We start from the raw sequence: 18,876 nt of genomic DNA, 5'->3' as shown, positions 1-18,876 counted from the left end.
ATTACCACCTACAAAATAGGAGGCAGTAAGTGTTCCTGCAGTAATTTTCTAAAATGGCCACATGCTAATGGCAACCTTATCGCATGGCCATCAGTGTAAAATCTCATTCTTAACTGAGGTAAAAATGGCCTTAGAATGAGGGAAAGACCCACGTAGGGGCCCACTAAGGCATATTTTTACTGCAGCTTAGTAAAAGGACCCCATCATTAGTATTAACTCAGAATTCAAACACATTTTCTTTTGAGCAGTGGTTCCGAAACCTGGTCCTGGAGGTACCTCAGCCATTCAGGTTTTTAGGATACCTACAATGAATATTCATGAGAGAGATTTCCATGTACTGCCTCCACTGCATGCAAATCTATCTCATGAATATTCATTGTGGGTATCCTGAAAACCTGGCTGACTGGGGTGTCTCCAGGACCAGGTTTGGGAACCACTGCTTTTGAATATTTTTTTTTTAAACATGGTTCTAAAAATCCCATTTTATTTAGATCTAAACTTTGTTCAGGTTGCCTTGCTGACTGGCATTTGAAAGGAAGCTGCAGCCAGTGCTGAAAGCAAGTATTTGTGAGTTCCATCCGGCAGGATTATTTCTGTAAGATTTTGTCCTTTTCTGCTGCTCCAAAGTCAAACATATCCCCTCCAGCACAAGGATCAGAACGCACAGCTTCTGGCATTTGGACTTATGTGCATTACCTCTTGTCATAAGCCCAGAGCATGCGGCCTCTAGCATTAAGTTCAGAATGCAGTATTACCAGAAGGAGGCCAAACTGTGGGGCTGCCAAGATATGCCATCCCAGAAGATATCTTAGCACTCTCCTTCATAACAGAATTATCAACCTTAAAGGTCAACTTCTTTCTTGATTTAACTCTATTAAAGGTAAGAGATCATAAATATCTCAGCTGGGTATAATATGCAGTAACTTCACATTTTCTTCTTAATCTTCTACAGACAATGAACATACAATGTCTGCTGTTTTTTGCAGTTCATCTGTCAGTATAAATAGTTTCCATTAAATTACAATTTTTAAAAGGTACACTTTTGTGGTTGTTCATTCTATATTTATTTATTTATTTGCTGCATTTGTATCCCACATTCCTCCGAGGACAAGCAGGCTGCTTGTTCTCACGACTGGGTGACGTCCGCGGCAGCCCCCACCAACCGGAAGAAGCTTCGCGGGCGGTCCGCACGCAGGGCACGCCCACCGCGCATGCGCGGCCGTCTTCCCGCCCGTGCGCGACTGTTCCCGCCAGTCTTGTTTTTTCCGCGCTGGAGAGAGTCGTGCGTCGCCGCTCTCTCTTGTTCAGCCCCGAAAAACTGTCACGTTTTCGCGAATTTTCTTAGTTTTTTGTTTGTTTCTGGGCGCGTTCCGGACCCTTTTTCTTTTCTTCAAAAAAAAAAAAAGTGTGAACGCGCTTGTTTTCCCTCGTTTTCTAGGGGGGGCATCGCGTTGCGGCCTTGTGGCCGCGCGGTCGATTTATTTTTCGAGGTGTGATTTACCGCCACCATCGACGGCTTTAATTTCGCCGACGCGATTTTTCCGTCGATGTCCTCGAAGGTCCCGAGTGGATTTAAGAAGTGTGGTCGGTGCTGCCGGCCTATCTCGCAGACCGACACCCACGCTTGGTGCCTCCAGTGCCTCGGTCCGGAACACAATATCAAGTCGTGTTCTTTGTGTCTTGGTCTCCGGAAACGGACTCAGGTTGCGAGGCAAGTTCTACGGGACCGTCTTTTCGGAACTTGCACCGGCCCCTCGATGTCGACCTCGACGGCATCGTTATCGACGGCCGGTTCTTCGGTACCGGTATCGATGCCTGCGAAATCGGCACTGATGGCATTGACCCCAGGAGCACAGGGCCCGCCGGTCCTCCGGTGAGGGTAGGGGTGAGAGGCCGCGTGGGCAATCGGCCCCGGTCACTCCCTCGGCCCATGGCCCTCGGGACCGAACCCTGTCTGACCCGGTTCCTCGAGACCGAGGGGGATCGACCTCCTCCTCCTCCATTCCACCTGGCACCGATGACGGGCACCGCAAGAAATCTAAGAAGCACCGTCATCGGTCGCCTTCGATGCATCCGGTCGGTACCGGCGAGGAGTAGACGCCGAAGCGTCCGCGTCGAGAGGAGAGATCCCCTTCGGTAGTAGAGGTACCGACGCGTCAGGGTCCCAGCACTTCGGTGCAGTCTCCTGGACCCGAGCAGCTTCCGGCACCGACACCTCTACCGGCCCCACCGTCTTTCCCGGCAGCGGGCCTGGACGAGTGCCTCCGAGCCATCCTTTCCGGGGATCCTGGAAGGGCTGATGCGCCAGGCGGTGCCGGGGGTGCTTGCGCCCTCGGCGCCATTGACTGTGGCGCCGGCGAGCTCTAGCCCGTTGCCGAGGCCGTCGACACCGCCGCCGCTTGCAGCGCCGGTCTCGACCGCCACGCAGGTGGAGTCCCCGTCGACCTCGATGGAGGGAGCTTCGTCCCCGCCAGCACAGGAGTCCACCGCTCGACGACACCGAGGCCTCGGTGCCTCGACGTCGAGCCGGGCCCGGTTAAGGACTCAGCTACATGAGCTTATGTGCGATACCGAGGAAGGGGCCTCGTGGGGGGAAGAGGAAGACCCCAGATATTTCTCCTCAGAGGAGTCTGCGGGTCTTCCCTCGGACCCCACGCCTTCACCAGAGAGAAAGCTCTCGCCTCCTGAGAGCCTCTCCTTTGCCTCCTTTGTAAGGGACATGTCTATTTGCATTCCCTTCCCCGTGGTCTCTGTGGATGAGCCGAGGGCTGAGATGCTCGAGGTCCTCGACTATCCATCACCACCTAGAGAGTCCTCCACGGTGCCATTGCACAATGTCCTCAAAGAGACACTGCTTCGGAACTGGATGAGACCGTTATCCAATCCCACCGTTCCCAAGAAAGCAGAGTCCCAGTACAGAATCCACTCGGACCCAGAGTTAATGCGGCCTCAATTGCCCCATGACTCGGCGGTCGTGGATTCTGCTCTCAAGAGGGCACGGAGTTCGAGGGATACCGCCTCGGCGCCCCCGGGGCGAGAGTCTCGCACTCTGGACTCGTTTGGGAGGAAGGCCTACCAATCCTCCATGCTCGTGACCCGCATCCAGTCGTACCAGCTCTACACGAGCATCCACATGCGGAACAATGTGAAGCAACTGGCAGACCTGGTCGATAAGCTCCCGCTGGAGCAGTCCAGGCCTTATCAGGAGGTGGTCAGGCAGCTGAAGGCGTGCAGAAAGTTCCTGTCCAAGGGTATTTATGACACCTGTGACGTGGCATCTCGTGCTGCGGCCCAAGGTATAGTGATGCGCAGGCTCTCATGGCTGTGTGCCTCTGACCTGGACAACCGCACCCAGCAGAGACTGGCCGACGTCCCTTGCCGGGGGGATAATATTTTTGGTGAGAAGGTCGAGCAGCTGGTGGACCAACTGCATCAGCGGGAAACCGTCCTCGACAAGCTCTCCCACCGGGCGCCTTCAGCACCCACCTCAGCAGGTGGACGTTTTTCCCAGGCCCGGCAGGCTGTGCCCTATTCTTTTGCAAAGCGTAGGTACACCCAGCCGGCCCGAAGGCCTCGTCAGGCACAGGGACAGCCCCAGCGCGCTCGTTCTCGTCAACAGCGTGCGCCTAAGCAGCCCCCTGCGCCTCCACAGCAAAAGCCGGGGACGGGCTTTTGACTGGATCCACGGGAACATAGCCGCCCTCAAAGTGTCCGTACCGGACGATCTGCCAGTCGGAGGGAGGTTAAAATTTTTTCACCAAAGGTGGCCTCTCATAACCTCCGACCAGTGGGTTCTCCAAATAGTGCGGTGCGGATACGCCCTGAATTTGGCCTCCCTGCCTCCAAATTGTCCTCCAGGAGCTCAATCCTTCAGCTCCCATCACAAGCAGGTACTTGCAGAGGAACTCTCCGCCCTTCTCAGCGCCAATGCGGTCGAGCCCGTACCACCTGGGCAGGAAGGGCAGGGATTCTATTCCAGGTACTTCCTTGTGGAAAAGAAAACAGGGGGGATGCATCCCATCCTAGACCTGAGAGGCCTGAACAAATTCCTGGTGAAAGCAAAGTTCAGGATGCTTTCCTTGGGCACCCTTCTGCCAATGATTCAGAAAAACGATTGGCTATGTTCCCTGGATTTAAAGGACGCATACACTCACATCCCGATACTGCCAGCTCACAGACAGTATCTCAGATTCCGCCTGGGCGCACGGCACTTTCAGTATTGTGTGCTGCCCTTTGGGCTCGCCTCTGCCCCACGAGTGTTTACAAAGTGCCTCGTGGTGGTAGCGGCGTACCTACGCAAGCTGGGAGTGCACGTGTTCCCATATCTCGACGATTGGCTGGTCAAGAACACCTCGGAGGCGGGAGCCCTCCGGTCTATGCAGTGCACTATTCAACTTCTGGAGCTGCTGGGGTTTGTGATAAATTACCCAAAGTCCCATCCCCAGCCAACACAGTCTCTGGAATTCATAGGAGCTCTGCTGAATACTCAGATGGCTCAGGCCTTCCTTCCTGAAGCGAGGGCCCACAACCTCCTGTCCCTCGCTTCGCAGACCAGAGCGTCTCAGCAGGTCACAGCTCGGCAGATGTTGAGACTTCTGGGTCATATGGCCTCCACAGTTCATGTGACTCCCATGGCCCGTCTTCACATGAGATCTGCTCAATGGACCCTAGCTTCCCAGTGGTTTCAAGCCACCGGGAATCTAGAAGATGTCATCCGTCTCTCCACCAGTTGCCGCACTTCACTGCTCTGGTGGACCAGCCGGACCAATTTGACCCTGGGACGTCCATTCCAAATTCCACAGCCCACGAAAGTGCTGACGATGGATGCATCTCGCCTGGGGTGGGGAGCTCATGTCGATGGGCTTCACACCCAGGGTCTGTGGTCCCTCCAGGAAAAGGATCTGCAGATCAACCTCCTGGAGCTCCGCGCGATCTGGAACGCACTGAAGGCTTTCAGAGATCGGCTGTCCTACCAAATTATCCAAATTCGGACAGACAATCAGGTTGCAATGTATTACACCAACAAGCAGGGGGGCACCGGATCTCGCCCCCTGTGTCAGGAAGCCGTCGGGATGTGGCGTTGGGCTTGCCAGTTCGGCATGCTCCTCCAAGCCACATACCTGGCAGGTGTAAACAACAGTCTGGCCGACAGACTGAGTAGAGTCATGCAACCGCACGAGTGGTCGCTTCATTCCAGAGTGGTACGCAAGATCTTCCGAGAGTGGGGCACCCCCTCGGTGGACCTTTTCGCCTCTCAGACCAACCACAAGCTGCCTCTGTTCTGTTCCAGACTACCGGCACACGGCAGGCTAGCGTCGGATGCCTTTCTCCTCCATTGGGGGACCGGCCTCCTGTATGCTTATCCTCCCATACCTTTGGTGGGGAAGACCTTACTGAAGCTCAAGCAAGACCACGGCACCATGATTCTGATAGCGCCCTTTTGGCCCCGTCAGATCTGGTTCCCTCTTCTTCTGGAGTTGTCCTCAGAAGAACCGTGGAGATTGGAGTGTTTTCCGACTCTCATTTCGCAGAACGACGGAGCGTTCGTTGCTGCACCCCAACCTTCAGTCCCTGGCTCTCACGGCCTGGATGTTGAGGGCGTAGACTTCACTGCGTTGGGTCTGTCTGAGGGTGTCTCCCGTGTCTTGCTTGCCTCTAGGAAGGATTCCACTAAAAAGAGTTACTTTTTCAAGTGGAGGAGGTTTGTCGTTTGGTGTGAGAGCAAGGCCCTAGAACCTCGTTCTTGCCCTGCACAGAACCTGCTTGAATACCTTCTGCACTTATCAGAGTCTGGCCTCAAGACCAACTCCGTAAGGAATCACCTTAGTGCGATTAGTGCTTACCATTATCGTGTGGAAGGTAAAGCCATCTCTGGAGAGCCTTTAGTCGTTCGATTCATGAGAGGCTTGCTTTTGTCAAAGCCCCCTATCAAGCCTCCTGCAGTGTCATGGGATCTCAACGTCGTCCTCACCCAGCTGATGAAACCTCCTTTTGAGCCACTGAATTCTTGCCATCTGAAGTACTTGACCTGGAAGGTCATTTTCTTGGTGGCAGTTACTTCAGCTCGTAGAGTCAGTGAGCTTCAAGCCCTGGTAGCTCATGCTCCATATACCAAATTTCATCACAACAGAGTAGTGCTCTGCACCCACCCAAAGTTCCTGCCGAAGGTGGTGTCGGAGTTCCATCTTAACCAGTCAATTGTCTTGCCAACATTCTTCCCCAGGCCGCATACCCGCCCTGCTGAACGTCAGTTGCACACATTGGACTGCAAGAGAGCATTGGCCTTCTACTTGAAGCGGACACAGCCCCACAGACAGTCCGCCCAATTGTTTGTTTCTTTCAACCCTAACAGGCTAGGGGTCGCTGTCGGGAAACGCACCATCTCCAATTGGCTAGCAGATTGCATTTCCTTCACTTACGCCCAGGCTGGGCTGGCTCTTGAGGGTCATGTCACGGCTCATAGTGTTAGAGCCATGGCAGCGTCAGCGGCCCACTTGAAGTCAGCCACTATTGAAGAGATTTGCAAGGCTGCGACGTGGTCATCTGTCCACACATTCACATCACATTACTGCCTCCAGCAGGATACCCGACGCGACAGTCGATTCGGGCAGTCGGTGCTGCAGAATCTGTTTGGGGTGTAAATCCAACTCCACCCTCCAGGACCCGCATTTATTCGGATCAGGCTGCACTCTCAGTTAGTTGTTCTTCGTAGGTCAATTTCTGTTATACCCTCGCCGTTGCGAGGTTCCATTGACCTGGGTTCTTGTTTTGAGTGAGCCTGAGAGCTAGGGATACCCCAGTCATGAGAACAAGCAGCCTGCTTGTCCTCGGAGAAAGTGAATGATACATACCTGTAGCAGGTGTTCTCCGAGGACAGCAGGCTGATTGTTCTCACCTACCCTCCCTCCTCCCCTTTGGAGTTGCGTTTTCATCTTTTGCTTGTCATTCAACTGGCGGGAACGGTTGCGCACAGGCGGGAAGACGGCCGCGCATGCGCGGTGGGCGTGCCCTGTGTGCGGACCGCCCGCGAAGCTTCTTCCGGTTGGTGGGGGCTGCCGCGGACGTCACCCAGTCGTGAGAACAATCAGCCTGCTGTCCTCGGAGAACACCTGCTACAGGTATGTATCATTCACTTTCCCCACCTATTTGCAGGCTCAATGTGGCTTACATTACATAGCAATTGCATCATTACTATCTGATCAATCTTGAGATTTAGAGGAAATCATTTTGCTGCCAGATCAGTATTAACACCAAGCATCTGTAGTAGGGAGAAGAAATCCTTGGCAGTTTTGAGGTCTTTCACATATATATATATATATATATAGATAGATATGATTTTATAATTTAAGTCAAGTATTTACATCTTTATAGGAAAATTAACCAAGAGAGTTAACAATACAGTTAAGAAAAATAACACCTCCAGTGTTCCAGACTACATAAAAAGGGGGAGACAAAAAAGCAAAGCATATACCAAAGACCAAAGCAATGTCTAAGAATAATTACTTGAAACTGAAATAATTCAAATAAATATGAATTACAACTTTAATATTTTACAACAAACATATTACTAGCAAGCAGCACTGTTAAAAATCACAGGGAACAAATTACTAAAAGTATAATACTGTTAAAAATTCAACATCACCATGTTTAAGTGAATGCATACTGTATTTTGTAATCTAGAAACATATGTTGTTAGATAATTACTTATTAATGTTATCTCAAGGTCACATAGAACAGAGAAAAAAACAGAAAGTGTTTTCAGTTAATTTTCAGTCTTTCAAGTCTGTCTGCTCTATATGTAGCACCTGGTGTACTTTTCTCTTTATAGCAAATTATCACTGTCAACTGCTGAGCAACAGAAAACATTGTTTGAATTCTGTGTACAAATGCTAGAAGCCTAAAAAATAAGATGGGAGAGTTAGAATATATAGTGCTAAATGAAAAGATAGATATAATGGGCATCTCCAAAACCTGATGGAAAGAGGATAACCAATAGGACAGTGTCATATCAGGGTACAAATTATATCATAGTGATAGGGTAGATAGTTGTTGAGAGAACATTCTGTCAAATAGAATAAAAGTTCTGCAAAGAACAGAATACACTTTGGAATCTTTATGGATAGAGATTCCATGCATAAGGGGAAAAAACACAAGAACATAAGCGTTGCCGTACTGGGACAGACCAAAGGTCCATCAGGCCCAGTATCCTGTTTCCAACAGTAGCCAATCCAGTTTACAAGAACCTGGCAAGATCGCAAAACAGTAAAATAGATTTGATGCTGCTTACCCTAGAAATATACAGTGGATTTTCCACAAGTCCATTTTAATAATGACTTATGGACTTTTCTTTTTCAAACGATATAAACTTAACTTTCAGCTGCTTCCATAACAGTGAGATCCTCCGCCACTAAGCTGCTGAAAGTTAAGTGATATAAGTGACTAATTTTAAACCATAAGTTTACACTGAAAAAGAAAAAAAGTTTAAATATTGAATCAATGAAGATATGCACAGCATTGCCTAAAATGACTTGATAGCAATGCTGCTGGTGCTGCTGTGAAATCTGAGGATCCTAAAAAAAATGTTATATATATTATTTTGTTGTTTTGTGAAAGTGTTATAGAATTTTAAGGTGAAATTGATGTTTGAGGCATGTCTAAGTAGAAGCTTATGCAAAGTCATTATTTAGTTATATGTGTCCCTGCACGTATAACATTATTGTCCTATATATTGGATCAATAGTATGTATTGACATGTAGCACACCTTAGAAGTATAGCGTTAAATGAACATCATTGTACTGTATATCACATTCATCACTGATATACCAATTTCACCAACTGCTTTCTCACCAATAAATTTCTGCAAGTGTGCAATGTCAAAAGTTCCCCCATATTTAATAGAGTGGAGGAGTGGCCTAGTGGTTAGGGTGGTGGACTTTGGTCCTGAGGAACTGAGTTCAATTCCCACTTCAGGCACAGGCAGCTCCTTGTGATTCTGGGCAAGTCACTTAACCCTCTATTGCCCCATGTAAGCCGCATTGAGCCTGCCATGAGTGGGAAAGCGCGGGGTACAAATGTAACAAAAAAAAAAATAACCATTCTGCCTCAGATCCTGTAATCCACTATATTCCAGAAACTGCACTATCCTTATCAATTACTAAAGAAATTTTCTTGCCATCGAGGTCAGATCGATAGGTCTGTAGTTCCCATTCTCCTCTTTATTTCCACCTCTTTGAAGTGGAACCACATCTGCTCATCGCCAGACTTCTGCAAGCTCTCATAATTCTAAAGCATTGATAAGGTCAGACAGTGGCGCTACCAGAACATCCCGATATTCTCTTAATACCCTTGAGTTTGTCAGAATTTCAAAAATACAGAAATTAGGAAAATGTCAGATTCCTCCTCCTTATATTGATTTTTAAGGTCTTATAATGAGTCACATTAGTTGTTTGCAAAATAAGAATTTTGACCTTCACAGTTATATATGCACTTGTGTTTAAATAAAATCTTATCTTGATTATTTAATTTAGCATAAGTTCCTTCAATGTAGGCTTATAAAACGAGATACACACCCTGCCAGTAATGATTGTACACAAAACCTAGATTTCCTCAAATATACATTTTATGGGCTTGGATAAAGAAAAAAGAACAAATACGATAGGGATTGAGGAACCTAATATTGGCTGGATCCTCGAAATGATAATCAGTGTAAACTCTTTAGCTTAAGGTATACCTGGATATTTCTAATGCCCAACCAGCCTTCCCTTTACTTCTGTTCCCACTGTTATCCAGGACTGGAGAGCAGTTCCAGGGGTACATCATGTGCTCTTTGAGGCTCAAGCAATTCACTGCTCAGCATCCTGAGCAAATGCTAAAGCTCCCACTGCTACAACCAAATTGTCATCTGCTGCTTTCTCTGCTATGTTATTGATGACTTCCACTTCAGTCTGCAGAAGGGGAGATCTTCCACTGGAGCTAAGGGATGTCATGGGGACTGGTCTCTACGCCTTCTGTACACAACTGTCTTCCCAAAGCACCATAGGCTCCATACTGTGCCAACCACCAAATAAAGGAATTAGGTCAACCAATGAAGAGCAAGCATCAAAGAAACATATATTTATCTATTAGGATTATATATGTATATATCCTCAGTTTTGATGAAACACTTGAATTTCCCAGTCTTTGGTCAGGTCCAAGGAAGAGGTCTGCAACACTGAGTCACCAGGTGTCAGCCATTCTTGGCCCTATTCTGCACTCATATTGATTCCTTACTCCTCCCTCTGCTAATGTCTCCTTGGCTTTATTACTTTGATTTTTATGGAGCATGATGGATGTCAGTTTTAGGAATCTTTCTCTTTGACATCTGAGACAGATATATGAATACAGAAATGTGAGCTGTTACCTCTTTCATTAGTGGCTTATGATAAATTACATTCAGATATTCAGGCACAATAGGTAATAAGTTTGAAATGGTTCCTGACAGTGGCGTAGCCAAGGATGAGCCTGAGGATGCACAGGCTTTCCCACTTTGGGCTTAGGCCCACTCAACAGCAGCACACTTGCAAGTCCAACTAGCTGAAGACTCCCGGCAGCTTCCCCACAGACGATCCAGCATCTTTCAAATCCCACCCCCATGTACCTTTTAAACACTTCAGTTCTTCATTGACTGGAAGATGGGTATAGGTACGTGACATGCATTCAATATACCGCCTTTCTGTGGTACAACCAAATCAGTTTACGTATATTATATGCAGTTACTTTCTCTGTCCCTAGTGGACTCACAAACTAAGTTTTTGTACCTGGAGCAATAGAGGGTAAATGACTTGCCCAGGGTCACAAGGTGCTGCAGTTGGAATCAAACCCAGTTCCACAGGTTCTCGGCCCACTGCTGCACTGACCCTTAGGCTACTTAACCATAACACCATAAACTTTCTGACAAAAGTTAGGTAATATTAGGTACAAGAGCCCAAACACAACATTATAACACAAATAATCATGCTAACGAAGTATAATAGCTGAGGTGTGTGCATCAGTATTCCAAATGTGGCAGTGTTTCCCAGGGAAATTCCTGTATTTAAAGTGCATTTATTCAAATTGAAATTAAAGTATCTCAGTTCTGCACACAAATGTGGGCATTCCCCTATCATTGTGCACACTTTTATTTTAACGTGGCCAGAATCAAAACTATGACGGGGTAAAGGATCTTTTGCCTCAGGCTCCATATTTTAAATGAGGCTTCTGGCACTGCTGTAACTGTAGAGTCTGGTAGCATGGGGCAAGGTCTTCATCTGTCAATTTGTATGTATTGGTGTAGTATTCACATACTAATCATGTAGCCCTTTGGAGGCTAGAGCTTCATCTGATTAAGAAAAGTGTGCTTCCTCTTTCTTGGAGGTAGTCATCAACTGAACAGGATAGAAGTAGGTTTGTAAAAGCTTTGTGTATTCACTCCTTCAGATTTGTTTGCTGAACCCCCATTGGAGCATGCTAGAACTTGCAGCTAATTGGATTTCACTCCCCCCCCCCCCCCCAACACTTCTTTGTATTCAGATGTTGTTGTTTATTTTTTTACAGAGATTAATATTAGAGAAATAGGCCTGGAGGGTGCACTGATGACCTTACTGGACAGAGAAACAGATCAGAGACTTCGACAGGACATTCAGGAGACTCTTTGCCATATGCTTACATCTATGGCTGTTCAGAAGCTTGCTTTCTGGCTGAAACTTTGCAAAGATGTCCTTGCTGCTTCTGCTGGTAAGCACTGAATAGAGAAATCTGTAAAAAAATATAAATGAATAAGGTGTGCTGAGAAACCGGCATTGTTCCTCAGCAATAAAAAGTTGTGGTAGGGGTCATTATGAAAGGAAGTACATGTACATATTTTTAAAAATAATAATTAAATCCAGAACATCGGCTGTGTGTTACTAAGGGCCAGTGGTGTAGCCAGAAGGCAGTTTCTGAGTGGGCCCAGGGGTGGAATCAGTGGGCATATGCATTTCCTCTTTGTTCCCTGTCTCCCCCCCAAACATAAACAAATACCTTGACAAGAGTGAATCTCTAAGCCCCTCTAGCTGAAGAAAATCTCTACAGAACCCTAGGTCTTCTGAATGCTGTGGCAGCCAGCACTCACACTCCCAACCGCCAACACTGCCACCCCAGCTGCACATGCTCAGTTCTCGTTCAGGAACTGAGCCTTCCACAGGGAGCCAGTTAGTGGCTGGAAGTACGGCTGTCGACTGCCATAGCGTTCAGAAAGTTCAGCTGTTCCACAGAGAATGTCTTCAGCTGGCAGGGATTGAGGATCCCTTCCAGCTGCAAAGATGATGTACATTGCTGCTGGGTGGAACTGAACTCAAAATGGGTAGGCCTCTGCCCACTCAGGCCCACCTGTGGCTACACAGCTGCTAATAGACAAGAGGCAAGTCTTCTTTTGTAGTATTGTGCAATGTGTTCATGAATACAGCAAAATAAATCTCACTTTAAATTCACAATCAATATTTTTGACCAAGCAGTTCATACAGTAATGTATTGATGTTAAAACACCCTGTACTACTTGTAAGAGTTTATCAAAATTCCCACGGTATGAAAGTTTGAACGACATCAGATTTTACTGTGAACTTACATTGGTTATAGCTGCAGTTCTTACGTGTGCAGAGCTCTTTAAGTTCATAATAGATATGTAGTTTTGATATTTTCTCACAGGAATACCTCCCTTGAATATGGATAGAAATGCTGCATTCTGGAATAATTCTATAAGAACCTGCCTAGTTTTAGGCAGCAGAAATGTATGCAAATGGCGATATTCTAGTTATTTACATGTGTTAAGTGGCCCCTTATATAACACTGACTAGCTAAATTGTAAATTTGCATTTTACTGCCTCCACTGCATGCAAATCTCTCATGAATATTCATTATGGATATCCTGAAAACCTGACTGGCTGGGGTGCCTCCAGGCCCAGGTTTGGGAACCACTTTCTAACACATTGTAAAGTCTATGCTAGAAGCAGTACGCAGAGGTACATTTCCCTTGCTTAGCCCAACTAAAATCCATTCGCCTCTTCTGCTCCCAAAGTATGGATTAGGGAGAAAACTACATGTATACTACTGCTTCACCTTTAGTTTATTGCCTCTGCGTGTCTGGACTGACTAAGAAGCCTGGTGGGCTGTGGGAACACTGGGAGTGTGGACCCAGTAACTTAGCAATCACTGGGGATAATTTGAGAGCGGGAGACTCACTCAGAGGCAGTTGGTGGGAGGAGGGTGCTAGTGTAGCGGCAGGTGCAGGTGGACATGAGCTATGCTGGGGATAGACCCTCGACGTGGCCTCGGGGTAGCCCCAGGTGGGTGGCTAGGTGTTTTGTGACAGCTGGCAAAGAAATGAATATGGACCCTTATAACACTATCCAGCTTATAATCGAAAGTGATCGCCGGCCATCTTCCGACACAAATCGGGAGATGGCCGGCGATTTCTTAAAAGCGGCAAAATCGGTATAATCGAAAGCGGCATTTTTTACTGCATCGCTGCTTTCCCGTCGCTTCGCCGGCGAAAGTTCAAGGGGGCATGTCGGTAGATTAGCGAAGGCGGGCATGGGCGTGGCTACCAGATGGCCGGCTTTCGCCGATAATGGAAAAAAAAGCGGCGTTAAGCAGTATTTCGCCGGCTTTACTTGGTCCTTTTATTTTCAAAATCAAGCCTCAAAAAGGTGCCCCAACTGACGGGATGACCTCCCCATACTCCCCCAGTGGTCACCAATGCCCTTCCAAACTAAAAAAATAAAACTAAAAACCTTTTTTGCCAGCCTGTATGCCAGCCTCAAATGCCGTACCCACCTCCATGACAGCAGAATGTGTTGTATCCTCCGACAGCCTTTCCCTGGTTGCGATGTGGCTCTCGGGTGAGTGTGACACCTTTTCTGTTAGGTGCCCTGCAGAGTCACATTAGCAATGCATTGTGGTGGGTGTAGAGTACTGGGCTCTACTCCCATGGTGCTTCCCCCCCCCCCCCCCCCCCTTGCTAACTGGGTCAGAGTGTGCCTTGTTTTGTTTCCAGTTGTAGTCCATGCGGTAGTGGCCATTTTTGTAAGCCAGTTTTAGTTCCCTTTCCTGTGTTACCCACGTTGGAGAACGTAGTTCACACCTTGCATGGTGCTGAAAGAGGGCATTGTACACCATTGTGCCAGCTCTGACCTACTGCTAATCTTAGTACCGGGGGACTCTTTGCCAGTGGGGCACAACCTCTGATCTGCAGGTAACTGAGTAAACGTGCTTATTTCAAGAAAGGACTTTTTCAGAGAGATTAGTCTTCAGGTGTGAACTGGTGTGCCAAAGCTATACAGCAGCAATAAGTCCTAGAGGCTGTATGCAGGTCCCTGGAACAACTTTAGTGGGTGCAGTACATTTGTGGGTAGTGGGTTTGGGGGGGGGGGGGGTTCAGCTCCCAAAGTAAGGGAGCTATGCACGTGGGAGCTTTTCTGAAGTCCAGCGCAGTGACCCCTAGGGTGGCTGGTTGGTGTCCTGGCATGTCAGGGGGGCCAGTGCACTAAAAATGCTGGCTCCTCCCACGGCCAAATGCCTTGAATTTGGCCGGGGTTTGAGATGGCCGACATAACTTTCCATTATCGCTGAAAAACAAACCCGGCCATCTCAAACCTGGCGAACTCCACTGCATTTGGCCGGGCTAAACCGTATTATCGAAAAAAAAGATGGCCGGCCATCTTTTTCGATAATACGGTTCCGGCCAGCTGTAGCGCCGCCGCCAACATAGATCGCCGGCAATCTATTTGGCCGGCGACTTTCGATTATACCCCTCCTAGACTTTATCTTGTTTAGGTGGTTGTTGGCTTGAGTCATTTATTCACCTCCCATATTTTTAGAATATAATCTTGTTGCCCAGAATCCAGTACCTGACCTGTATTTTTTTTTTAAACATCTAGATTTCTCCACCGTAGCCTCAGTTGATACCACCCAGGAGGAAGAAGGGGATAAAGGAGATGAATCCGTATTGACCTCCAGAAAGGATGAAAATTCCCATACCTTCATCAACCCCCGATGGTCCACTCGAGTATTTGCGGCAGAGTGTATCTGCAGAATCATCAGCCAGTGTGAGATTGCAGGCAGTGTGCACTTTGACATAGCATTGGCTCAAGAGAGAAAGCAAAGAGAGCCATGGAGTAAGTGACTGATAGCTTCCTATACAGCCATTTCTGCTAGAATTATAAAAATTGCTTTTTTTTTTCTCCCATTCTGATGGAAATGGATGAGGCTAGTGATTCTAAGTGTACAGCTGTTCCTTATATAGATAGTCCATGTATGTGTGATCAACCCTAGTATTTTAAATAAGTGTTCCCTCACTTAGATGTTATACAGGTAGTTAGTTGCCCATGTATCTCTGTGCTAACAAATATCACCTTTGCTTTTCCACTTGTGGGCCTCTCTGGATGAGAATGGAAAATATAAGAAGTGCCATGCTGGATCAGACCAGTTGTTGATTGAGCCGAGCATCCTTTCTCAGATAGGAGCCAGATCAGATCATTTGGCAGTATCCTACATGGCTTAATGGGGAGCTCCTTCCCTGATGCTCATTCCATTATTAGTGAATATATCCTCTAGAAACTTGTCCAAACCTGTTTTTTTGTTTGTTTGTTTGTTTGTTTGTTTGTTTGTTTGTTTGTTAATCCAGTTATACTATTAACCTTGCCCACATCTTCTGGTTCAATTAAATTTGGCATGGCCTGAATAGTAACCCACAGCTGAAGCTCACTGCATCACCTGGCCCTTAATGCTTTTAACTCCATTCCCAAAAATTATTTTAGAAAAACTGAAATTTTATTTTTGAAGACTGTTGCCATCAAAGTAATTTCATCAAATAGGAAGTAGATTAAAGTATATTTGTAAATTTTACTTATACATTGTGTACACTTAATTTATGCACAACTATCAGGCTATCTAAAGTGCTCTCTTTCTCCCTTCCCCTTCCCTCCTCCCCCTAGGCTTCCAAACTCATGGCAGATGGACCACAGGGGAGGGGGTATGGTAGAGAGAGATGCCAGGCCAACTAGGGAGATGGAGAGGTGCCCCAGGCCTCTGAGAGGGGGAGAGAATTGTAAGGTCTGTGTGGGGAAGGGGGGGAGATGGAGAGATGCTGGGTCTGCAAAGGGGAGGGGTGAAGAGAGATTAGACCCAGGAAGAGAGGAGGAGTGATGCTGGATCTGGGAAGATATGAAGGAAAGAGAGAGAGAGAGAAAGAGACTTGGACCAAAAAAGGTGGGAAGAGAAGGGGAGAGATGTTGGACCTGAGGGTGGGGAGTGGAGATAAGAGAGAGAAACAGACTGGACTCAGGGAGAAAGGGGGAGAGACCAATAGAGGGAGGGGTACAAAGATGCCAGACCATGAGGGGGATGGATCATGGTGTGAAAGTGAGACTCTGGTCCTGGGGTAGGAAGTGCAGAAGCAAAGGGAGAAGCTGGACATGAGGAGGGACAAGGGGCATGGACACACATGCTGGGCATGGAGGGAGCAAAGGAACAGGGACACAGAGGCAATGCTGGGCACAGGAGCAGAAGAGAGATAGGGGACACAAAGAGGAGCTGTTAGAAAGCATGAATAAGGAATGCAGAGGGAAAATGGATGGTGGACATAGAGAGAAAAGAAATGGCAAAAGGACAGGAGACCCTGGAAAGAGTTAAACAGATAAGTAGAAAAGAGACAGTGGGATCAAAGCAATGTTCAGACAACAAAGGTAGAAAATGTTTTTTTTTCTGAATTTATTAATTGAAATATGTCAGCTTTCTGAAATATGCATATCTGATATCTTGTATTTTAGTTTCTATTTCTATTACTGTGACAGATTTTCTATATAGGTCTGGAATGTGTTTTTTTGCAGGGTTTGTGTACTGGAGCTCTGATGAGGTTTCTCCTCCCCCCCCCCCCCCCCACCCCATTTCCTTCTACCTTAAGTGAAGTGGTGTTAGAGGGGACCCACCTTAAATTTTCTGCCTGGGGTCCATTCAGTCCTAGTTGTGCCACTGATAACGACTACTACTTATTTCTGTAGTGCTACTAGACATATACCGCCATATACACAGACATATAAGGGGCAGTCCCTCCTCAACAGAGCTTACCATCTAGTCAAGACAGGCAAACAGGACAAATAAGGATTAGGGAGTTTCATTTATTATAGGAATGATTAAAACAATATGAATATTGAACAGGTGAATAAGGGATTAACAATTAAAAGCAGCTTCAAAGGTGTGCTTTTAGCCTGGATTTGAATAGGGCAGAGACAGAGCATGACCTACGGACTCATAACTAATGTATATCTTTTTAACTGTTGCACCAAGAGTCTAATTAGCAAAGATTTATTTTATAATGAATTACTCTGTCAGAAAAGTATAGAAAATGGCATCCCTGATGGACTCACAAGATAACTATTTTATTTAGCCCTAATATAAACATGTAGTAATGTGCATCATAGAACTGCTATGTCTACACTGCATAGCTTGAAAGTCAAAAAGAATAATTGTATTTGACAAAAGCTGAAGATAAAATTGAATGATACTTAAGATTATTGCTTGCACAGTTTAAATAATGTTAATCCAAAGATTGTATTTGGAGTTAAGCTCTTTAACCTTGATGGCGAGAATACGACTTTGCTGTTAATAGGTTGTTTATGATTTCAAATTACTGGCTATTGAATATGTTAATGATCAGTTTTGTTGATTCATCAGTACAAATGCTGTAACAAAATAAATGCGGAAGAGCCAAATAGTAAGAATGCTTTAGGATACAGTAATAGGTGATGAAAATGAATAGCTATACTAAATAAACAGGGGATCTCTTACTAGCACAGATTGCAACTACTGTTTCAGTTCAGCAATAAGGGTCCTTGGTTTAGAGCCAGAGGGTTGCAATATTAGATCTGGAATTCTCTAGTCAGAAACTTTGAGGGCAGCACTCCCAAGGGCTGAAGTGTAAATAAAGCCCTTGCTTATTCTTTTGCTTCTCCCTTGTGACTGACGCTTTCAGAAGTTTACTGTATGCTACTTTGAGGCTACCTAGCCTAACATTGAAAATCGTCCCAAGATAAATGTGAGAAAGGGTACGACAGAAAGTAGCAGGGTCCATCTTTCATAAATGCATATACGTTTTTGGAGACTATTCCCATTCTGTTTCCAAAGGAATGCATAAACAGTCTATAAATAACTGTGTCTGGGCCTTGTAATGAAACAGAACTTCAAAATGCTTTAGTAATCACAGCACAGGAAAGGAAAGTGGTCTACTAAAGATCATGTGCTCAGTCAGACAGAATGGGGAATCGGGCTGAGGAATCCTTGAGATCTAGTTGTCAGCTTCAGTCCTTGAACATATTTTTTTTCACATATACCATTGAATGGAAACTTACATTGAATAGGAGCTATTCAGATGATACAGCCAAGTTATTTAACAGTAACAGCTGTTCTTCATAGACAGGAGGATACAAGCCCTCATAGATGGGTAGCATGACCAATAGATCCCAGTGCAAGAAAGCTTCTAGAAGCTTTAGAGAGGCTTACTACACAGGTGCAACGCTTCCCACCTGCCAGTATTGCTTGGGGACTGCTTCAACCCTTACTAAAACTAAGAGCAGAATACAGCTCCTCTGGGAGGAGATCATGTGTGGGTGGACTTTCCTTCAGTCCAAAGAAAACGCCTACTACTGTTAAGAACAAGCAAAATAGTAAGTTCTCACAGATTGGACTGCTAGCTACAGGCTACCCTCCACAGAAAAGTGGAAAATAACAACCACGAAAGGCACTGCAACAAGCAGACACCAACATATTTTTAGTGGCCAGGCTTTTTATAGTTTTTTTCCTCTTTTTTTTTTTTTTTATTAATTTTC

General features: G+C 46.4%; 1 protein-coding gene across 1 annotated transcript in view; it reads left to right on the top strand.

The window, feature by feature from the left end:
• HEATR5A (HEAT repeat containing 5A) overlaps positions 1-18,876 on the top strand; it is a 275,460-nt gene that overhangs the window by 180,147 nt on the left and 76,437 nt on the right. The window contains exons 23-24 of the mRNA XM_030215480.1: positions 11,573-11,752; positions 14,932-15,168. Coding sequence (XP_030071340.1) covers positions 11,573-11,752; positions 14,932-15,168 — 417 coding nt within the window. The remainder of the gene's footprint in view (positions 1-11,572; positions 11,753-14,931; positions 15,169-18,876) is intronic.

The sequence above is a fragment of the Microcaecilia unicolor genome, chromosome 9 (genome assembly GCF_901765095.1).
Source record: "Microcaecilia unicolor chromosome 9, aMicUni1.1, whole genome shotgun sequence".
In the NCBI taxonomy this organism is placed as follows: Eukaryota; Metazoa; Chordata; class Amphibia; order Gymnophiona; family Siphonopidae; genus Microcaecilia; species Microcaecilia unicolor.
Note: the sequence above shows the minus strand (reverse complement) of the source record. Positions and strands in the feature narration are given on the sequence as shown.